The 23,057-nt window shown below is 42.8% G+C and overlaps 1 protein-coding gene across 2 annotated transcripts; it reads left to right on the top strand.

Annotated features, from left to right (window-relative positions):
* Positions 1-23: 23 nt before the first annotated feature.
* RPL15 (ribosomal protein L15) lies at positions 24-3,723 on the top strand. 2 transcript variants are annotated; one of them, NM_001134220.1, is given in 4 exon segments: positions 24-65; positions 741-922; positions 1,328-1,464; positions 2,090-3,719. In NM_001134220.1, coding segments are annotated over 3 exon segments (615 nt in total). In that variant the 5' UTR covers positions 24-65; positions 741-750; the 3' UTR covers positions 2,396-3,719.
* The last annotated feature ends 19,334 nt before the right edge of the window (positions 3,724-23,057 follow it).

Raw genomic sequence — 23,057 nt, 5'->3', positions numbered from 1 at the left:
GGGAGGAGCCCAAAAGGCATTGTGGGAGTACAGTTCTTTCCTTTCCGTCTGGCGGCGGCCATCAGGTAGGCTGCGTTGAGGATCTTTGCTCTTCCATCCGCCTTTGATCGTCTTCCTCTTCAGCCATCCAGGCCCGGGGAAGCTGCGTCCTCCGAGATAGGTCTCCCTCCTGTGCGGCCAGAGTTTGGTCAGGATGCGGGACAGCAAAGGGGTGGAGAGGCGGCCCCCGGGGCGGGTTGAGCGAAGATGTGATGGCGGCGCGAATTCGAGCTGGGCCCGGATACTGGAGGAGGCGTGGGGCTGACGAATGGGGCGCCCGGGACAAGGCAGCCTAAAGTGAGGCTGCTGGTTGGGTGGGGTAGATGCATTTTTCTCGAGAGTTAATCCTCGGCGGCCGCAGCAGTACCTTGCCCTGTGGTGTCAGCGGCATCTCCTTTCAGGTCCCCGTTGGGGACGCCGCCTGCCGCAGCCGCCCGCCCCCTTGGTGCTCAGCTCTGGTTCTGTTCATTCGCCCCACCAAAACGTGCCGAGCACCGCTCTGCGCTAGGGTTGCGGAGGTGACTGAACGCGGCTCCGTGGGCGCCGTGGTGGGGGTTGGGCTAGCTGTCCCCGGTAGTTGGTGCAGAGCCATTTTCATTCCCGGAGGTTTCCTTGTGCTTGTTGGGGAACTAAGATGGACGGGTACAGTCGTCTTTTGTACTTCAAGCGGATGATATTTAATACACAGTTTGATTTCACAGGTAAGCCAAGATGGGTGCATACAAGTACATCCAGGAGCTATGGAGAAAGAAGCAGTCTGATGTCATGCGCTTTCTTCTGAGGGTCCGCTGCTGGCAGTACCGCCAGCTCTCTGCTCTCCACAGGGCTCCCCGCCCCACCCGGCCTGATAAAGCGCGCCGACTGGGCTACAAGGCCAAGCAAGGTACGTGATCGACTGCGTGGATGCTTGGATAAAATTATATTCGAGAAAAGTTGGAAACCAGCTGTTAGGAAGACACTGCTGCCCCAGTGTCTGTCTTCGCATAGGGCTTTGGCAGAATAGAGCTAGCAACACTGATCAATTACTGTATGCACTGTCTAAAGTGGCAAGTGTGTCAAAGGTTACAAATCTGAATGAGTTCAGACTACAGCAGAATAAACAGTGTGCCTCCCTGTGTGAGTAGCCTAAGGTACATTGAAGAAGACTGGGATGTGTTTTATTTTTTTCCATTTGATAGCATTAACTTACTGTTGAAGTATTTTTGGTGGAGTATTAGTGACAAGCCATTGAGTCTTAAGCCTTATGGCTTCCTATAAAATCACTAATTGTGTGTGTGTTTGTGTGTAGGTTACGTTATATATAGGATTCGTGTTCGCCGTGGTGGCCGAAAACGCCCAGTTCCTAAGGGTGCAACTTACGGCAAGCCTGTCCATCATGGTGTTAACCAGCTAAAGTTTGCTCGAAGCCTTCAGTCCGTTGCAGAGGTAAATGGTTTTGAGTAGCAGTTATATTGAATACTGCCTGGGGATGGTGGCAGAGACAGATTTAAGCAACTTTTCTGATTGTACTGAGGTGAGCTGTCTCGTGTATAAAACAGGGTTTGTGATTTTTACTAGTCTTGGTAAAGAGTAATTGCTTGAAAGATTTGTAAGTCTTTGTTACAAATGCGTGTGTATATACTGGAAGTACTTGTGGAACCTAAGCTTTGAAGAGGCAAGAATATGCAGAAGAGACCAAATGTGGCCTGCACAGCCTAAAATATATACTAAATATTTTTAAAGCTAAACGTTGCTGAGCTCTCAGTTGTATTGGAAAAAGATAAGGTCCCCAAACCCTAAATTTTGTTAACCAGATATTAACATATTCATGCCCTAGACAGGAATGGAGTATTAAGAGGGAATGATGTGTTTCAGTCTATGTGTGTTGTTTTAGCAAGTCTGCTTTATCTGATTATACTTGTGATAGTCTAGGGAGAGATGCTTAGTAAATAACTTGAGTAGTAAAAGACTCTTGTCTGGTGGTGAACTAGAGTTGAGAATTAAAATGCTTTCTGACTTGCTGCTATAGGCAATGTGGGAGACTGACCTTGGGCCTTTTTTCCTATTCTAGGAGCGAGCTGGACGCCACTGTGGGGCTCTGAGAGTCCTGAATTCTTACTGGGTTGGTGAAGATTCCACATACAAATTTTTTGAGGTTATCCTCATTGATCCATTCCATAAAGCTATCAGAAGAAATCCTGACACCCAGTGGATCACCAAACCAGTCCACAAGCACAGGGAGATGCGTGGGCTGACATCTGCAGGCCGAAAGAGCCGTGGCCTTGGAAAGGGCCATAAGTTCCACCACACCATTGGTGGCTCTCGCCGGGCTGCTTGGAGAAGGCGCAATACTCTCCAGCTCCACCGTTACCGCTAATATAAGTAAAGTTTGTAAAATTCATACTTAATAAACAATTTAGGACAGTCATGTCTGCTTACAGGTGTTATTTGTCTGTTAAAACTAGTCTGCAGATGTTTCTTGAATGCTTTGTCAAATTAAGAAAGTTAAAGTGCAATAATGTTTGAAAACAATAAGTGGTGGTGTATCTTGTTTCTAATAAGATAAACTTTTTTGTCTTTGCTTTATCTTATTAGAGAGTTGTATGTCAGTGTATAAAACATACTGTGTGGTATAACAGGCTTAATAAATTCTTTAAAAGAAGAGAACTGAAACTAGCCCTGTAGATTTGTCTGGTGCATGTGATGAAACCTGCAGCTTTATCGGGGTGCTGGCAATGCTCTGCTGGTTTATTTTCAAGTGGCTGCGTTTTTTTAGTTTGGCAGGTGTAGACTTTTAAATTGGGCTTTAGAAAATTTGGGTTAGCCTGGAGAAAATTGCCTCAGCCTCCACAGTACCATTTTAAATTCACATAAAAGGTGAAAGCTCCTGGTTCAGTGCCATGGCTTCATGGCATTCATTGATTAGTGGTAATGGTAAACACTGGTGTGTTTTGAAGTTGAATGTGAGATAAAGTTATTAAGATTGGTAAGCTAGCAATGAATGCTAGGGTGGGAAGCTGGTGAGGCAGTGGCCATTAGATAAATACCTTTCAAGTGTGAGCTTAGATGTCAACCCTAAAATACTTAACCGTAACGCTAATTGTGATCATTATGAATCCCTTCAGTCACATTAGGGGGAAAGTAGTTGGCTATAAGTACCTCATTCTTAGTCCAGTCAGTCTTAAAAACATCTTGGGTTACCCACTCTGTCCACTCCCATAGGCTACAGAAAAAGTCACAAGCACATGGTTTCCAACCGTATGTGTTTTCTGCAGTTATTTCTCTTGTTCCTGGCCAAACAACCCTAAAAATCCTTACCATTCCACAAAGTTGGACCATCACTTGTGCACCCACTTTGTGAGTATACCACCACATTGCATTTCTGTTTGCATCATGTCTTCCAGGAGACTAGACTACTGTTTTCCAGGGTGAATTTGAGTGTAAAGAAAATGTAGACAAGGAATTGCCCAATTTTAAATTCTGACTTTGCTGACAATGTAAATGCTCGTTCTGAACCAATTTTCTCCTGTCTTCTCTAGGGGTTTCAAAAGGCTCAGTTAATTGATTGCCAGGAAGTACTCATAGCAAGTTCATAAAAGTTCTTGAGACCTAAATTTCTTCACAAAAAAAGATCTTAAGTCATACATTTTAATTGTGTAGAGGTTGTTCAACTAAAGGAATAAATGTCTATTAAACTAAAACAAATGGACGTTCTGTTATTTTTTGTCATCTTATAGTGCTAATGTACTTTAAAGCAAACCAAATACCCTAACCAGCAAAAAGGCATCAAAATGTGATTATAGAAATAATATAATTTGAGATAGCATAAAATGTACTTATTCTCTCAGTTCTTTGATCATTGCATGAGTTAGGTTTTTATCTAAAACTGTTCAGCTGGGTGTGGTGGCTCAGGCCTGTAATCCTGGCACTTTGGGAGACAAGCTGGAGGATTTGTTGAGGCCAGCCTGGGCAGCATAGTGAGACCTCTGTTTAAAAACAAAAAAAAAACTTAAACATGGCTAATTTGGGAAGGAGAGAAAGGGTTCGGGCCAAAGGTCAGCATTGTCTCTACAAGAAAACCTTGTTCCTTTTCTTGCTACCCTACAGTTTTATCTCCACACAGTAGCCCAAGGGATCCTATTAAATTGATCATGGCACTCCTGTGCAAAAAAATCAAAAGTCCTCATGATAGCTTTCATGGTCTTCCCACTTTATGTGTGACCTCATGTCCCACTGCAGTCCTCACCCCAGGCTCCTTGCTGTTCTTCAAATACGCCGAACACTTCCTAATGCCTGTATGATGGGAAAGCTTTACTCCAATACTAAGGGTCACTTTATTAGCTATACCCTGACCACCCCACAAGCTGTTCCCATTTGCTTTACTATTTCTATATTGGCATGTAATTCACACAGCAACACTGATTATTCAGTTTTGTTTTTTGTTGTTTTTTTTTTCAGATGGAGTCTCTCACCCAGTCGGGAGTGCAGTGGGGCAATCACGGCTCACTGCAACCTCTGTCTCCCGGGTTTGAGCAATTCTTCTCCCTCAGCCTCCCAAATAGCCAGGACTACATGTGCACACTGCCACGCCCAGCTAACTTTTGTATTTTTAATAGAGATGGGGTTTCATTATGTTGGCCAGGCTGGTCTCGAACTCCTGACCTCAAGTGATCCACCTGCCTTGGCCTCCCAAAGTGCTGGGATTACAGGTGTGAGCCACCACACCCAGCCCAATCTTTATTTTTTGTATAGACAGGGTCTCACTATGTTGCCCAGGTTGGTCTCAAACTACTGGCCTCAAGCAATCCTGCCTTGGCCTCCCAAAGTGCTGGAATTACAGGCATGAACCACCACACCGGGCCCAAATTTACTTTAGTAATAACAACAATTGGCTGGGTGCGGTGGCTCAGGCCTGCAATCCCAACACTTTCGGAAACCAAGGTGGGCTTGAGCTCATGAGTTAGAGAGCAGCCCGAGCAACGTGGTGAGAGCCCATCTCACAAAAATTAAACAAATTAGCTGGGCATGGTGTTGCATGCCTGTAGTCTCTGAAATCACACCACTGCACTCCATCTTGGGTGACAGAGCCAGAACTTGTCTCAAAAAAAAATAACAATTGGTTTCTTACAATCCCAAAAGTTGCAGTTACTAGTATTAATTAATCCTTTTTTGCCAATGAGAAACACAAAGATGAAGCAACTTGCTCAAAGTCATACAGTGACAGTCTGAATTCAAATCCTGTACACTTAATTTGTTTTGTTTTGGTTTTTGTTGAGATGGAGTCTCACTGTGTCGCAAGGCTGGAGTGCAGTGGCATGATCTCAGCTCACTGCAACCCGGGTTCAAGCGATTCTCCTGCCTCAGCCTCCCGAGTAGCTGGGACTACAGGCACGCACCACCACGCCCAGCTAATTTTTGTATTTTTAGTAGAGACAGGGTTTCACCATGTTGGCCAAGATGGTCTCGAGCTCCTGACCTCAGGTGATCCTCCCGCCTTGGCCTCCCAAAGTGCCGGGATTACAGGTGTCAGCCACTGCACCTGGCCAACTTAAAGTTTTTGATAGATAATACATTAATGTTAAAAATTCAAAGGATAAGTATAGGCTCTACAGTACAAACCCTTCTGCCTCCTAGTTCCCCTCCCTGGAGGCAATGTGATCAGTTTAACAATATTTTTTTATTTTGAGATAGGGTCTCACTGTTGCCCAGGCTGGAGTGTAGTGGCGCGTTCACAACTTACTGTAGCCTCGACCTCCTAGGTTCAAGCAATCCTCCCACCTCAGCCTCTCGAGTAGCTGGAACCACAGGTGCACACCACCATGCCAGGCTAATTTTTGTATTTTTTGTAGAGACAGGGTTTCACCATGTTGCTCAGGCTGGTCTCAAAGTCCTGGGTTCAAGCAATCTTCCCGTCTCTGCTTCCCAAAGTGCTGGGATTACAGGTGTGAGCCACTGTGCCCAGCCTACATATGTATTTTTTCCTTTTTTTCCCCAAGTGGTAGGATATGATATACATTGTTGATTTTTTTGTTTAGTTATGTATCTCAGAGCTTATTCTTTATCAGCTCATGAGGAACTTCATTTTTTTTTTTTTTTTTTTTTTTGAGACGTAGTTTTGCTCTTGTAGCCCAGGTTGGAGTACAATAACACAATCCTGGCTCGCAGCAACTTCTGCCTCCCAGGTTCAAGCGATTCTCCTGCCTCAGCCTCCCGAGTAGCTGGGATTACAGGTGCCTGCCACTACATCCAGCTATTTTTGTATTTTCAGTAGAGACGGGGTTTTGCCATTTTGGCCAAGCTGGTCTCGAACTCCTGACCTCAGGTGATCCACCCATCTCAGCCTCCCAAAGTACTGGGATTACAGGCATGAGCAACCATGCCCGGCCAGAACTTCATTCTTTTGGTATAACTGCATGATATCCCATCATGTGGATGTACCATGATTCATTGGATGTGGACCCTCCTGATGGACATTTAAATTTCTTCCAATCTGTTGCTATTACAAAAAGAAAAATGTGTGCATACATCTTTATTCATCTGTAGAATAAATTCTTAGAAGTAGAATGGCAGAGTTAAAAATTGTATGTATGTAATTTTTTATAGATATTGCCAAATTGTCTTCCATAAAAGTTGAACCAATTTTCACTACCACCAGCAAAGTAGGAGAGGACTTGTTTATCCACACCCTCTTTAATGTAGGTAATCAAATTTTGGGATATCTGCCAGTCTGTTAGGGGGAAATGATACTGTTCTCTACTTTTATTTTGCATTCTGAGTGTGGCAGAGGCAAAGCTATGTGCATACCATAGCTTTTTCTCCCCCTGAAAACACAACTAAACTATGTTGTTTTCCTGGCCTCTCATGCATTTAGGTTGGGGTCATATTACTTCCCTCAAAGAAAAACAACAGTTGGTATGCCTCCTCCACACTTCCCACAACTGTGGAAGCCAGTGATCCAGATAGCATAGCTATTAATACAAGATGGAAGAAAGCCACTCAACCCCATCAGACAGCATGAGTGGTAAGATTTTATTGTGTCAAACGACTGCATTAGTTGTGTTTTGTTATTATGGCAGCATAGCCTAGCTTGGCCCTAACTAATTCAATAAATAAAGTTGAGCATTATTTGTACATGTAAGAGTGTTTTTTTTGTTTGCTTTACAGTGGCTTTCCACTTTTCTGTCAGAGAATGCCCCCTCCCTTATGTACCATGCTATATTAATAAATTGGAAGGAGCTGCTAGCTCATTTCTCCTATGCTTCATAATTTTTCTGCTCATGAGATTCTTATTTTTTTGAGACAAGTCTCTCGCCCAGGCTGGAGTGCAGTAGCACGATCTCAGCTCACTGCAACCTCCACCTTCCAGGTTCAAGTGATTTTCATGCCTCAGCCTCTTGAGTAGCTGGGATTACAGGTGTGCGCCACTACTAATTTTTTTGTACTTTTAGTAGAGGTGGGGTTGCACCATGTTTGCCAGGCTGGTCTATTACCCCTGATCTCAGGTGATCTGCACCCGTCTTGGCCTCCCAAAGTGCTGGGATTACAGGAATAAGCCACCAAGCCTGGCCCTGCTCATAGGATTCTTGAAGGTAACTTTATGTAGAATAAATTCTTCAAATTTCAACTGTTCATTTTCACCTTTCAATTCTAAGTTCTGATTTCATCTTTAAGTTCTGAAATTCCTAAACCAAAATAGTAGCTCTATTGTATCAGGCAGACTAAATGAGGCAACAGTAATAACCTCCAAATTTCAGTGGCTTAAAATAATAAAGATTTGTTTCTTGATCATACTTCATGTATTTTAAAGATTGTTCTCACTCTAGAATCCAGACTGTTAGAACAGACACTATCTGGAACATTGCAAGGTGTCCATGGCAGAGGGCAAAGAGCATGGTGTAGAACACCCTAACTTGTAAAGCTTCTGCTCAGGTTGTCCCATGGCTATTCCTGGGTTCAAAGGGTGGGAAAGTGAAATCTTCCAGTGCTTGGAAAGAGAGAGAGAATCAAATATTTGTGAACAGCTCTAATGTCTACCACATACACTAATCCATTTTGTTTCTCTTCAGTCTTTGTACACATTTGAAGTATTAGGGAAAACAGCTGGTATACCAAGGTGGAAGCAGGAACCAGCGCAGTCCACACTGGTAGAGAGAGTATTTTGTCACTGACATTGCTTAGCATTGCCAGAATATGATGATGATGAAAAAGAACATACTGAAACTGGGCTTGGTGGCTCACACGTGTAATCCTAGCACTTTGGAAGGCTGAGGCAGGTGGATTGCTTGAGCTCAGGAGTTTGAGACCAGCCTGGGCAAGATGGAGAAACCCGTCTCTACTAAAAATACAAAAAATTAGCTGGGCATAGTGGCATGCGCCTGTGGTTCCAGCTACTCGGGAAGCTAAGGTGGGAGAATCACCTGTGCTTGGGAAGTTGAAGCTGCGGTGAGCCAAGATTGCGCCACTGCACTCCAGCCTGGTTGACAGAGTAAGACCCTGTCTCAAAAAAAAAAAAAAAAAAAATTAAAAAAAAATATATGCACTTTTACCCAGTTTTTGTTTTTTACAATTCTCCTACAGACAATGCATTCCCTTGTTGAGTTCATTTGGTAAAATATGGTTATCTGCATAAAACTCTGCAACCAATTCATTTGACACTTTATTATGTGATAGCTTCCTTGCTGTATACCCACAAATATTCACTGAAAAATACTTTAGCTGTATGCTGTTCAATATGATAGCCACTAGCCATCTGTGACTTTAAAATTTAAGTAGGATTTAAAAGTCAGTTCTCCAGTCATGTTAGTTACATTTCAAATGCTCAATGGGCACATTGGCTACCATATTGGACAGCACAGAAAATATTTTGACCATCACAGAAATTTCTGTTGTATAGTGCCAATTTATTTATTTTTATTTTTATTTTTATTTTTTTTTCAAGACGGCGTCTTGCTCTGTCGCCCAGGCTGGAGTGCAGTGGCGCAATCTTGGCTCACTGTAACCTCTGCCTCCCAGATTCAAGCAATTCTCCCTGCCTCAGCCTCCCAAGTAGCTGGGATTACAGGTACCCGCCACCACACCCGGCTAATTTTTGTGTTTTTAGTAGAGACGGGGTTTCGCCATGTTGGCCAGGCTGGTCTCAGACTCCTGACCTTAGGTGATCCACCTGCCTTGGACTCCCAAAGTGCTGGGATTATAGGTATCAGCCATGGCGCCTGGCCATAGTACTGACTTAGACCCTTGAAATTCTTCTTTATTTCTTCTTCTTTCTTCTTCCTCCTCCTCCTTCCTCCTCCTCCTCTTGCTCCTCCTCCTCCTCTTCTTTCTCTTCTTCCGCTTTCTCTCCTTCTCTTTCCTCTTCCTCTTCTTCCTCCTCGTCTTTTTTTGTGTGTCATTCTCTAGTAGATGAAGATGAGGCATATGAAGTCTAGTTTTACCATAAAAAGTTTGATGTATAGATTTCATATCCGAATAGTATTTGTTGCTATAGATATTTTAATTGTATAATTACCACTTCCTTTGTCAGGGTGATTTTAGGTTTTTAGAAGTTTTTGATAAGAGTTTTATCCCAATGGTACAAACTGTAGAAGAATGAACTGCTACAACGCCTTTTCTAAGAAAAAAGGTTTTGGTCGAAAAAGACCTTTAGTTTTCCATTGGCTGCAATTTGGCTGCATCTTTTGCCAAACTGTTGGATCTTTGAAATCAGTTTTATAAATATTCATCATTCAGAGAAGAAACAATTCTTTGGATTTGTCCTAGAAGGATCAAGCTGGCCTGAAATACCAATAGGGGGTGACATGCACCAACAAGCTACACTTTGACCATCAGCTGCCCCAAACAGAATGAAATCCATGTGGCAGTTTTTAACCGAGCAACACTCTCCACAGCCCCAACATCATTCCAGTTCAGCCTTGGGAAGGTTGGCTAGACATTTAGCTTGTCCATCGATTTTAGTTATTCTTATTAATGATGCAGTGAACATCATCACTATACATATGGTTTTCAACCTATTTTTATATAGGAAAAATAAACTGAAAATAAAGCCTTTTAGTATAAAATGCTGCTCAAGTTTTCTTTAGAAAAAGAAAAATTTGCTGCAAGGCTGAGTGCAGTGGCTCACGTCTGTAATCCCAGCACTTTGGGAGGCCAAGGTGGGAGGATCACTTGAGGCCAGGAGTTCGAGACCAGTCCAGTCAACATAGTGAGGCCCCCATCTCTATATTTCTTAATTGAGGAAAGAAAAAAAATCTACTGCAAAGGTGCTATAGTTGGCTTGTGACATTAAACCTCATAATCAAAGCATTCAAACTTAACGAAATGCTGTAGCTAGAATGCACACTTCAGCTCACTCTGAAATCCTGGCAAAGGCCAACGCACTCCTCCAAAATTGATGAAATCATTTGATTTAATTGGCATGCTGTGAACATCTGAACTCATTTATTGGCAATTCTCATTGTCATTTGGAGAGAAGTTCATTATTTGGCAGTCCTAGTTAGTTAGAGATATTAACTGATGGATGATGTAATTATCAGTCATCAAATCACGAAACTTCTTTCTATGAGAGTGTAAACACACTATTTAGCTTCCCGAGGTTGATTATTAACTAAGCTAGGATGTTTTGCTTATCAAAAAGAAAGATTCAAAAAATGATCATCCAAGGCTGGGCATGGTGGCTTGTACCTGTAATCCTAGAAATTTGGGAGGCCAAAGTGGGAGGACTGCTTGAGCCCAGGAGATCCAGACCAGCCTGGTCAACATGGTGAGGTCCTGTCTCTACAAAAGATTAAACAATTAGCCTGGTCTGGTGGTGCATGCCAGTAGTACCAGATATGCAGGAGGCTGAGATGGGAGAATTGCTTGAGCCTGGGAGGTCGAAGCTACAGTGAGCCATGTTGGTGCCACTGTACTCCAGCCTAGGTAACAAAGCAAGACACACTCTCTCTCCTCTCTGTCTACACACCACACACACACACACACACACACACACACACACACACATCTGAGCCAGGAATGGTAGCCCACACCTGTAGTCTCAGCTACTCAAGAGGCTGAGGCAGGAGAATCGCTTGAACCCGGGAGGCAGAGGTTGCAGTGAGGCAAGATTGCACCACTGTACTCCAGCCTGGGCAACAGAGCAAGACTCTGTCTCAAAAATAAATAAATAAATAAATAAATGTTATCATTTGAATACCATTAGTGCTCAGTAACCCTCCAATCCCCCATAACTCCTTGGTGAACTGACATTAAGTTTCTAAATATATAAAATGTAATTTACATTCTTAATTCTGATGTGTGTCATGTTTGGCTTGTACAGAAAAGTAAAGATCCTGTTGCATCTTAAAAAAATGTTTATACTAATTTTTTTCCTAGAAACACTGTAATTTCAGATAATGCCATATGTGGAAGCTGACTCCAAGTCAAGATTTGTGTGCTAGTTTTTTATTACTGAAGTGCTTTTAGGGAAAACCGACAAGGGTGTGAGGAAGTCAGACCAACAAAACAGAAGCCTCAAAGTATGATTTAGGCTTTAAAAAAAAAAAAAAAAAAAAAAAGAGAGAGAGAGACAGAGAGAAGCCAAGTCAGATTGTGATTTAAATCAAAGTCCTACATGGAGCTGTTTCTTCCTGACCCCACAGGAGAACTCTGGAGTGAAGTTACGCCTCAGAGTTTCTACCAACTCATGGCAAGAATACTGGTTTTTGCGGATCACTTGAGGTCAGGAGTTTGAGACCAGCCTGGCTAACATGGTGAAACCTTGTCTCTACTAAAAATACAAAAAAAAAAAATAGCAGGCTGTGGTGGCAGGCACCTGCAATCCCAGCTACTGGGGAGGCTGAGGCAGGAAAATGGCTTGAACCCAGGAGGCGGAAGTTGCAGTGAGCCGAGATCAGGCCACTGCACTCCAGCCTGGGTGACAGAGCTAGACTCCGTCTCAAAACACACACACACACACACACACACACACACACACACACACACACCCCAAACAGACAAAAAGAATACTGGTTTTTATATTCTTGCATCTGTCAGTCATGGGCGAGGGGCTACCCGAGGAGAATGTAAACTCCCAGGCACTTTGCTCCAGTAGTGGCTTCAATAGCTCAAGGGCAAGCCTTCCAGGAGAGTTGCAGGTAAGGCCAGTAGAAGCAGAAGCACACAGAAGCTGAGGAGGGCAACATAGAAACAGTAGAAAGATCCAAAGGGATCTGGGTGAGCGTTAACATTGTCTGTCTCACAAAGTAACAGTGATTTCATTATCCTCACCTTAGTTGGGATTTTTTTTCTGAAAGCATTTTTATTATCAATAAACCACCATTTCAAGTATGACAAAACCAGTGAACAATTCTATATTATTTATCTCACTGGATGTTTTAGAACTGTCATTAAAACTTAACCAGTTTTAGGTAAATATTTAAATTTGGTGTTTCAAAATACATTTGTGCGTGTACCAGAAGCATAATTATTTAATTACATATAGTCTCTCTTACATACAACGATTTTCTAATAAGCAACTAAATATTGTAAATTCTAGGCCAAGGATATTCCAAAAAATCTTCTCACATATCTTAAAATACATGTGAGTGTTTTTAACAAAGCTTGCCCTAAATCAGTTTTAATTTTGAATAAGTAGTAAACACATGTTTGGCTTACTTCCTAATGAAGTATGAAGAGTATTCCAAGGAATAGTAAGTTGCTTTAAATTTTTCACAACATTATTGTTATTGTTATTATTGAGACAGAGTCTTGCTTTGTCACCCAGGCTGGAGTGCAACGGCACGATCTCGGCTCACTGCAACCACCGCCTCCTGAGTTCAAGCAATTCTCTTGCCTCAGCCTCCCAAGTAGCTGGGATTACAGGCACCCGCCACCACGCCCAGCTAATTTTTTGTATTTTTAGTAGAGACGGTGTTTCGCCATGTTGGCCAGGCTGGTCTCAAACTCCTGACCAGGTGATCCACCTGCCTCAGCCTCCCAAAGTGCTGGGATTACAGGGTAAGCCACGGTGCCCGGCCCACGGCATTATTTAAGATAATATTCAGGCTGGGTGCAGTGGCTCATTCCTATAATTCCAATACTTTGGGAGGCTGAGGGAGGAGGATCTCTTGAGCCCAGGAGTTCAAGACTAGCCTGGGAAACATGGCAAGACACTGTCTCTTGAAAAAACTGAAAAAAATGAGCTGGGCTTGATAGTGTGTGCCTGTAGTCCCAGCTACTCGGGAGGCTGAAGTGCAAGGATTGCTTGAGCCCAGGAAGGTGAGGATGCAATGAGCTGTGATAGTACCACTGCATTCCAGCCTGGGCAACAGAGTGGAGCCTGTCTCAAAAAAAAAAAAAAAGAAAAGAAAAGAAAAGAAAAGCTGGGCATAGTGGCTCATGCCTGTAATTCCAGTACTTTGGGAGGCCTAGGTGGGCAGATTATGAGGTCAGGAGATCGAGACCATCCTAACTAACACGGTGAAACCCTGTCTCTACTAAAAATACAGAAAATTAGCCGGGCATGGTGGCACGTGCCTGTAGTCCCAGCTACTCGGGAGGCTGAGGCAGGAGAATCACTTGAACCCCAGAGGCAGAGGTTGCGGTGAGCAGAGATCACGCCACTGCACTCCAGCCTGGGCAACAGAGTGAGACTCCATCTCCAAAAAAAAAAAAAAAAAAGGCTGAGCGCTGTGGCTCACACCTGTAATCCTAGCACTTTGGGAGGCCGAGAAGGGTGGATTGCCTGAGCTCAGGAGTACAAGACCTGCCTGGGCAACACAGTGAAGCCCCGTTTCTAATAAAATACAAAAAATTAGCCAGGCGTGGCGGTGTGCGCTGAGCCTGTAGTCCCAGCCACTTGGGAGGCTGAGGCAGGAGAATTGCTAGAACCCAGGAGGTGGAGGTTGCAGTGAACCGAGATCGTGCCACTGTGCTCCAGCCTGGGTGACAGAGCGACACTCCATCTCTTAAAAAAAAAAAAAAGAAAAGAAAAGAAAATATATTTAAAACAAAAATTAAAATTAAATGTAAAAACCGTGTTTTGTGCCAGGCGTGGCGGCTCATGCCTGTAATCCCAACACTTTGGGAGGCTGAGAGGGGCAGACCACTTGAGGTCAAGAGTTCGAGACCAGTCTGGTCAACATAGTGAAACCTCGTCTCTACTAAAAATACAAAAAAATTAGCAGGGCATGGTGGCAGGCGCTGTAATCCCAGCTACTCCGGAGGCCGAGGTAGGAGAATGGCTTGAACACAGGAGGCAGAGGTTGCAGTGAGCCGAGATCACGCCATTGCATTCCAGCTTGGGCCACAGAGCAAGATTCCGTCTCAAATAAATAAATAAATAAAATAAAAATAAAAACCATGTTTTGGACTACTGAAAAAATTTGTTTATTTATTTATTTATTTTTGAGACAGGGTCTCGCTCTGTCACCCAGGCTGGAGAGCAGTGGCGTGATCTTAGCTCACTGCAACCTCTGCCTCTCAGGCTCAAGCGATCCTCCCACCTCAACCTCCTGAGTAGCAGGGACTAGAGTTATGTGCCACCAGACCAGGCTAATTTTTTTTTTTTTTTTTGGTAGTGAAAGGGTCTCCCCATGTTGCCCAGGCTGTTATTAAACTCCTGGGCTCAAGTGATCCTCCTGCCTCAGCCTCTCAAAGTGCTGGGATTACAGACATGAGTCCCTGCACCCAACCTCTATGTTTCAATGTATTTAAAATTTGTGGGATGCCTAGACTTCTTAAACATAATACTAGCACATAAGAGATATTTTATTTTTGAATTACAGGAAATTTGGAAAATCTAGACAATAAAAAATTACCTGAATCCCATTACTCAGAGAGAACCATGTTATCATTTTGGTTTATTTTCTTCCAGTCTTTCTTGTTTTTAATTGGAAAAAATGATAGGATTCTAGTTTTCATAATGATGGAATAAGTAATTGGTGGAATGGATAATCTGGACAAACACTTCAGGGACAACTAGAAAGGCAGGTCAAATTATAAGTACATAGAATATGTCATATATATTGAGTCTACTTAAAGGCATTGGAGAGCTAATAAGCAATGAAGAATTACAGAACCCAGATCTGGAAGAACATGGGGAATCCAGAGAAAGTGTCACATTCAGAGCTGCTTCATCCTGGGGGGTATTTGCTGATTCTAGAAGGGGTAGCTGAGTGTGTGAGAGGCTGAGTAACACCCTGACAGCCTTGGTGGGCTAAAGGGATAAAAATGTAGTGGAATAAGCGGTGCAGGGGGAAGGTCCGGCTAAGCCCAACACTTTGGGTTGGATTCCCTGCAATTCGTTCTCCCAAATGCAGCAAGGATGATGTTTCTGAAGTTAGTTACATCATGGCAGTATTTTGCTTGAAACCCTCCATTGATTTTGAACCTCAGAATAAAAGATAAATAAGACCCCAAAAAAAGGACAAAAAGTCTACGCTATACAAACAGTTTTCAGTCTTATTTTGGGGTTGAAAGGACCCACCATTCCCTTTTTATAATAGGAATTTACAATGCCCTCTTTACTATTATGAAATTAAATTTACAGACAATAATCTATAAATATAATTTCATAATTATAATGATCATAAGAGTCAATAAGATGCCCAAATTGTAATATGAAGAAAAAAATAAAAGTAATCTCTTTAATTTTTTTATTTTTTGAGACAGGGTCTTACTCTGTCACCCAGGCACAATTGTGCAGTGACACAATCATGGCTCATTGCAGCCTCCACCTCCTGGGCTTAGGTGATCCTCCCACCTTTGCCTCCTGAGTAGCTGGGACTATAGGCGCATGCCACCATGTCCAGCTATTTTTTTTTTTTTTTTTTTTGGAGAGACAGAATTTTGCCATGTTGCCCAGCTGATCCTCCTGCCTTGGCCTTCCAAAGTGCTGGGATTATAGGTGTGAGCCACCACAGCCAGCCAAAATAAAGGTAACCTATAATAAAACAATATGTATTTCAATATGTAAATATCTGGATACAATTAGATCACAGGATATAATGAAGTTGTAAGATGGTGTTTATACCTGTATTCAGAATCTTTGTGTGTGCAGCCTGATACAGTTGTGTATGCTATCAGTGGCTCTAATACCATAAACAGTGTTTCCATCATTGACCTGGTTTCTGAAGGGGTTTGAAACTCTTGGTAAAGTTTCAAACAAAAAACCAACCTTCCCTTCAATCACAAGATTATGTTTCTGATTTCATTTCCTACTACATTTCTCTTTACTTTTGCTTCTGCAGCCATCCTGGCCTCCTGTCTCTCAAATTTGATTAAGTATGTTCAGCTTTAGGCTCTTTCAATGCCTGTTCTACCTGGACGTTCTTCTCCCAAATATAGTCGTGGCTCACTCCCTCACTTACTTTGGGTCTTTCCTCAAACATCCATTTCTCAGTAAAACCTTCCTGGATTCTTTACTTAAATTTAAACATAACTCGTCGTCGCCCTTGGCACTTCCTTGTCTCCCTTCCCTGCTTTATTTGTCTCCTTAGCATCACTATCTGACATGCTCTTGTGTTTTACTTATTGTTTATCTAGCCACCTTCCCACCCCCAGAGGTTTTAAGTTTAATGCATTCATTTTCTCTTTGTTTTGTCCACCAATACACTCAATAAGTATTAGTGGAAGGGAGGAAAAAGAAATGGAAAGCAAGGAGAGAGAGAGAGAGAAAAAAAAAAAAAAAGAAAGGTAGAGAAGAAGGGCGGGATTCAGGAAGTAGCAAACGGTCATGAGACCCAAATTTGGTTTCTTGCCTTCAACCACCCAGTGACTTCAGAAACTCGGCATTGGCTGTCAGCTCCTTGCCCCAAAGGCTGTCCCCTTTCTATGGGCACTGGGCAGAGACAGGGTGTTCTATCAAGTCTTTGTCTGGAGTAGTGATGCTTATTATTAGTCAGCAGAGTCTGCTGCTTGTTTTTAATTTTGAGGGGAGAGATGGGGGAGAACTTCTGTAAGCTATACTACCCCGAAACCAACTGACTACAGGTGATTAGAAAGGAGTATGGCTGGCCGGGCGCGGTGGCTCACGCCTGTAATCCCAGCACTTTGGGAGGCCGAGGCGGGCGGATCATGAGGTCAGGAGATCGAGACCATCCTGGCTAACATGGTGAAACCCCGTCTCTACTAAAAAACACACAAAAAAATTAGCCGGGTGTGGTGGTGGGCGCCTGTAGTCCCAGCTACTCGGGAGGCTGAGGCAGGAGAATGGCGTGAACCCGGGAGGCGGAGCTTGCAGTGAGCCGAGTTCACGCCACTGCACTCCAACCTGGGCAACAGAGCGAGACTCCGTCTCAAAAAAAAGAAAGGAGTATGGCTTGAAGTTTTTGATTCTCTTTCCAATGAGATGTATATAATTATGGAATTGAAAACTCACAACTAAATGGAAGTCAGAAGTGATCATAGAGTGACAGAGTTTGCCAGGGGTATTTAGAGTTAGTCCTAGGAGGCAACCTTTAAACATCTGTGAGAGTGCCTAGAAAACAGGGCTCAATTAAAGGAGACTCAACAAATAAATAAATTACATAATGAAATTCCAGTTATTAGCATAACTTTCTATACTAAATGATATACAGAGGTCCCTTACTTAACCTGTGATTTAATGACCTGAAGTGTACCTCTCTAACAAATTAATCTCGCAGAAGGACTGTCTATTATCATTTGCTACAAAATAACTTCTAGGCCTGTAATCCCAGCACTTTTGGAGGCCGAGGCGGGCGGATCACCTGAGGTCGGGAGTTCAAGACCAGCCTGACCAACATGGAGAAACCCCATCTCTACTAAAAATACAAAATTAGCTGGGTGTGGTGGTGCATGCCTGTAATCCCAGCTACTAGAGAGGCTGAGGCAGGAGAATTGCTTGAACCCAGGAGGTGGAGGTTGCGGTGAGCCGAGATGGCACCATTGCACTCCAGCCTGGGCAACAAGAGCAAAATTCCGTCCCCCCCCCAAAAAAAAACAGTAACTTCTATAGTTTTAGGAAGAAAACTGGCAGAGAAGATCACTGGTGCCTCTCATAGGAAAGAGCAAAAACCAGCAGTTTTTGCTGATTTTGAAACCAAAATCTGCTTGATTTCTCTACGCTGGGAGTCAACAATGTTAACAGTAATAGAATCACTCCATATGTATTTGTGGGAGGCAGAATAATGGCCCCTCCAATGATGTCCACTCCTAATACTGGAAATCTGTGACTATGTTACATTATAAAACAAAGAGGAATTAAGGTTGCAAATCAGCTGACTTTGAGATGGGGAGACTTCAGGCCTAATGTAATCACAAGGCTCCTTGAGATATGGAAGAGGGAGGCAGAAGAACATGACAGCCAGAGAGCGATGGCTTGATTTTAGTTTGTTAGACTCTGACCTACAGGAACTGTTAAGATCATACCTCTGTATTGTGTTAAGTGCTAAGTTAGTGGTAATTTGTTAGAGCAGTAATAGAAAACAAATACAATATTGTTCTACTGTCTGCATTTGTCACTTAATCTCACACACAGAAGTTATTTTCTCTCCTGCCTCACGTCTCCAGAATTCTTTCTCACTGTTGCTGGTTTCTTGTAAATTACTCTATCCCAGTGGTTCTTGATGGGGTAGGGGAACAATTTTGTCCCCCAGGGACATTTGACAATGTCCAGAGACATTTTTGGTTGTCACAACTGGGAAGTGGGTGGTATTGCCACTGGCATCCAGTGGATAGAGACCAGGGATGCTGCTAAACATACTACAAGGCACAGACAGCAAAGAATTGTCCAGCCCAAAATGTCAATAGCACCACTGTTGAGAAAACCCTGTTGTACGTATATATCAGCTTGTATCACATATGGGGTTTGGGGATAAGTGTCTACGTGCAAAGAATTCCTGTGTCTATCTCCCCCACTCCTACTCCCCACTTTTTTTTTGGTCCTGCTTTTTTATACGTGCATTCTCAAGGGGGTAATATCACCCCTAAGGTGATTTACCCCTAAGGGGGTAAAAATTGGTTTTTGAGGGATGTCTTAGTCACTTTGTGCTGCGATAACAAATTACCATAGACTGGGTGGCTTAAGGAACATTTATTTATCACACTTTTGGAGCTGGAAAGTCCAAGATCAAGGCACCAGTAAGTTGGGTGTCTGGTAAAGGGCCCAGTCTCTGCTTCCAAGATGGCGCCTTGGCTGCTGCATGCTCATGTGGCAGAAGAGCAAAAAGGGCCAGGACGCTTCAACATCTTTTACAATGTGGCTACTATCATTCATGAGGGTTCTGCCCTCGTGACTTAATCAACTCCTAAGGGCCCACCTCTTAATACTATTGCATAGTGATTAAGTTTCAATATATTAATTTGGAGGAACACATTCAGACCATAGCAAGAGGTTTCTAAATTTAGCTCAAAGAATGGCAAAGTAATGAACTGAACTTTATATTAGTTCAAACGAAATGGGGGAAGGTTTGTCTGTATGTGTTTATCATTCATTTCTCCCTTCCTTTATTCCATCACATATATGCAGAAACTTTTTTCCATAAAGAAAAACTAAACGTCATCTCACCTTTCCTCACCCCCAAACAAACCACTCCAATAAACCAAAACCAAAAGCCAAAAATAATTGTATCCTTATGCTCTGCCATGAGTATAAAGAAAGCACACATTTTAGGCAGCTGTGGGCCATGCTGTCATAATGATATGTCTCTTGTGATATTGGGAATTTGAATGATTAAACTGAGTATTCAGTTATTTGAATGATGTCATTCTGTTGCAGGTCCTCTGGCTATTCTGCTTTCGTACTGCAAATGTGTTAAAAATTTAAGTCCCAGCTTGAACTTTTCTTTATGCTGAGATCAGCCCTGTGGATTGTCTCATTATACAGTGCCTTCAGGGGTGGCACTTCTGGGCACGCTGGCAGCACTCTTGGGTCAGCAGGAACTATTTCAACTCAATTTATAAAGCAAAAGAAAGGGATCTGGTTGACCTACAAGGTCCGACTCTGCAAGAATTAACACTAACCACAATGGTGATTATTCACAACTTGCCCATCTTCTGAGAAACAGAGCCTTTTTCAGAGGTATTTTTCCCTCCTTTAAATAGAAGCATCCATTCTTGCTCTCTTGAAAAAAAAATTTACAGAGAATATCACAAGACTTATTATCTCTGAATTGTTTTTAATCTATAGAAGATTGCTTAAGAGATCCATGCAATAAATGATTTCTAAATCCCGAAAGAATGGCAAAATAAGGCTGTGAGGATTGCTCAACAGGACCCGCTCCAATCCAATCCACCCTCTATTTCCCTTTGTACCTTGAAGGTGATCTTAAAGCTTTCTCAGTTCTTTTTATTTTTATTTTTGAGACAGGGCTTTGCTATGCTGTCCAGGCTGGTCTCAAACTCCTGGGCTCAATGGATCCTCCTGCCTCATGAATTAGGTAAAAAAGAAGCAGAAACCATCAGGCTTTAAAAGAATATCAAATTTATAATGAATATTATTGTTTAAAAAACCCTGAGAATGGCTAAAACTAAACATGGTAAGATTTATTGCCAACTCAAAAATAATAAATCTTAGCAAAGAGAAAATCTACAAAATTTGATAAGGCAGATGGAAGAAATTAGTTTATGAAAGAAAAATGTTAATGGCTGAGGTTCTGATTAGCCAAAAAAAAAAAAATGAACTGATCAACAACTCTTTTTTCTTTTTCTTTTTTTGTTTGCGATGGGGTCTTGTTCTGTCTCCCAGGCTGGAGTGCAGTGGCGTGATCAGGGCTCACTGGAGCCTCTACCACTAACACCTAGGCTCAAGTAATCCTCCAACCTCAGCATCCCAAGGAACTGGCACTATAGGCACGTGTCACCGTGCCCAGCTAATTTTTTAAACATTATTTGCAGAGACGAGGTCTCGCTAACGTTACCCAGACTAGTCTGGAACTTCTAGGCTCAAGTGATCCTCTTCCACCTCAGCTTCCCAAAGTGCTGGGATTACAGGTGTGAGCCATCGCACCTAACAAGAAGTAAATTTGTTTTCTAGAATGTAGATAAATACATCTATAGATAGATAATTAGTAAAGGCTCATGGTCAGGCACAGTGGCTCACGCCTGTAATCCCAGCACTTTGGGAGGCCAAGGCAGGAGGATCGCTTGAGCCCAGGAGTTCAACACCAGCCCAGGCAACACAGCAAAACCTCGTCTCTACAAATAATTTTTAAAAAATTAGCCCGGTATGGTGGTGTACACCTGTAGTTCCAGCTTCTTGAGAGGTTCAAGTGGGAGAATTGCTTGAGCCCAGAAATTCGAGGCTGCAGTGAGCTATAATCACGCCACTGCACTCTAGCCTGGGAGACAGAGAGGGACCCCATCTCAAAAAAAAAAAAAAAAAAAAAAAAGCGGGGTTGGGGAGCTCATTGGTGATAAGCATAATACGAGTGTTTATTATGCGAATAGCAGGTTTGTCCTAGAGTCTATAGGCAGAAATCCATCCAGGCATGGAAGAAGATCTGGAATCATAAACCCAAGCAATGTGCTCTTTGCATTTAAAATTCTATCCTGTCATATTACAGGGCAGAAATACTGGTCGCTTGAAGGTGTGGAGCAGAAATTCTAAAGGGAGGCAGCCACTAACCTTATATACTTAGTCACATTGGCCTGTTAAGTCCTGGAATACAGGGCTGATCAATTTTCTGGCTACTGGCTTTCTAAGCTGGTGCTCTCCCAAACTTGAGAGTGCCTCAGAATCACCTGGAGGGCTTGTTAAAATACCAATTGCTGGCCCTGCCCTTAGAGTTTCTGATTCATTAAATCTGAGGTAGAGCCCGAAAAATTGCTTTTTTTTTTTTTGAGACGGAGTCTCACTCTGTCGCCCAGGCTGGAGTGCAGTGGTGCGATCTCGGCTCACTGCAACCTCTACCTCCTGGGTTCAAGCGATTCTCCTGCCTCAGCCTCCTGAGTAGCTGGGACCACAGGCGCGTGCCACCACACCTGGCTAATTTTCTGTAGTTTTAGTAGAGATGGGAGTTCACCGTGTTAGCCAGGATGGTCTCGATCTCCTGACCTTGTGATCCACCTGCCTCGGCCTCCCAAAGTGCTGGGATTACAGGCGTGAGCCATTGCGCCCGGCTGAAAAATTGCATTTCTAACAAGTTTTCAGGTGATGCTGACGCTGCTGATCCAGTGACCACACTTTGAGAATTATTAGTCTAGGACTTTCCCAGTGAGGGAAGAATGCGCTGCACTTGGAGAATTCACCAGTGGAGGAGAGCTCCTAATAAACCGAAGCTGAGTGAAGAGTTGATTGTTGAAAAGGGACCCACCTGGGTCTCTAAGTCTCCTCTGAGTATTGGCGACAAGGTAGGCTAGAAAATTTAGGAGAGACCTGGGGTGGTGTAATTCCAGCACTTTGGGAGGCTGAGATGGGCAGATCACTTGAGGCTAGAGTTCAAGACCAGCCTGGCCAACGTGGTGAAACGCTGTCTCTACAAAAAATACAAAAATTTGCCGGGTGTGTGCCTGTAGTCCCAGCTACTCAGGAGGCTGAGGCATGAGAATTGCCTGAACCCGGGAGGAGGAGAGATGGAGGGCCATAGACTCTGTCTGGAAAAAGAAAAAGAAAAAAAGAAAAGAAAAGAAAAATAAAAGAAAACTTGAGAATGGTCAGTTAATGAACTCATGCTAGGAGAGATTGCACTGCTGGAAGGAATTCTCACTGAAGTGGATTTTCAAAAGAATAAACAGGAAGATTGAATGGGAAAATTTGTGAGTCAGCAATATATATTGTTCCTTTAGAGAGCATGCCCTGTTGTTAGGGCAAGTTTTGTGTTTGATGTCTTTTTTTTCCCTCACCCCAGGGAAAAAGTAGGATCTCTTTTTTTAACTGTGACCAAGAGTACTGAAAATAATGAGGCATTTCATATTGAACTGTCATGCAACTTTTCTTATTTTCTTTCTTACTTTTTAAAAAATATCTGTTTAGTATGTTATTAAATCAATGCGGCACTTAAAAATTTCAACTAGGGTTTCCAGGTGGCATTAGATATTTTTTCCACTCTATTCAATGAAGTATCTTGGCCAGATGGTTTCTGTTGTTGATTGTTTTGGATTTT

The sequence above is a fragment of the Pongo abelii genome, chromosome 2 (assembly GCF_028885655.2).
Source record: "Pongo abelii isolate AG06213 chromosome 2, NHGRI_mPonAbe1-v2.0_pri, whole genome shotgun sequence".
In the NCBI taxonomy this organism is placed as follows: Eukaryota; Metazoa; Chordata; class Mammalia; order Primates; family Hominidae; genus Pongo; species Pongo abelii.
The sequence above is the reverse complement of the archived record's forward strand: the minus strand, read 5'-3'. Positions and strand labels throughout refer to the sequence as shown.

Coding starts and splice junctions, on each gene's coding strand:
- RPL15 (XM_009239272.4), top strand. CDS start 751: ATGGGTGCATACAAGTACATCCAGGAGCTATGGAGAAAGAAGCAGTCT. Junction 923..1,327: donor GGGCTACAAGGCCAAGCAAG/GTACGTGATCGA, acceptor GTTTGTGTGTAG/GTTACGTTATATATAGGATT. Junction 1,465..2,089: donor GCCTTCAGTCCGTTGCAGAG/GTAAATGGTTTT, acceptor TTCCTATTCTAG/GAGCGAGCTGGACGCCACTG.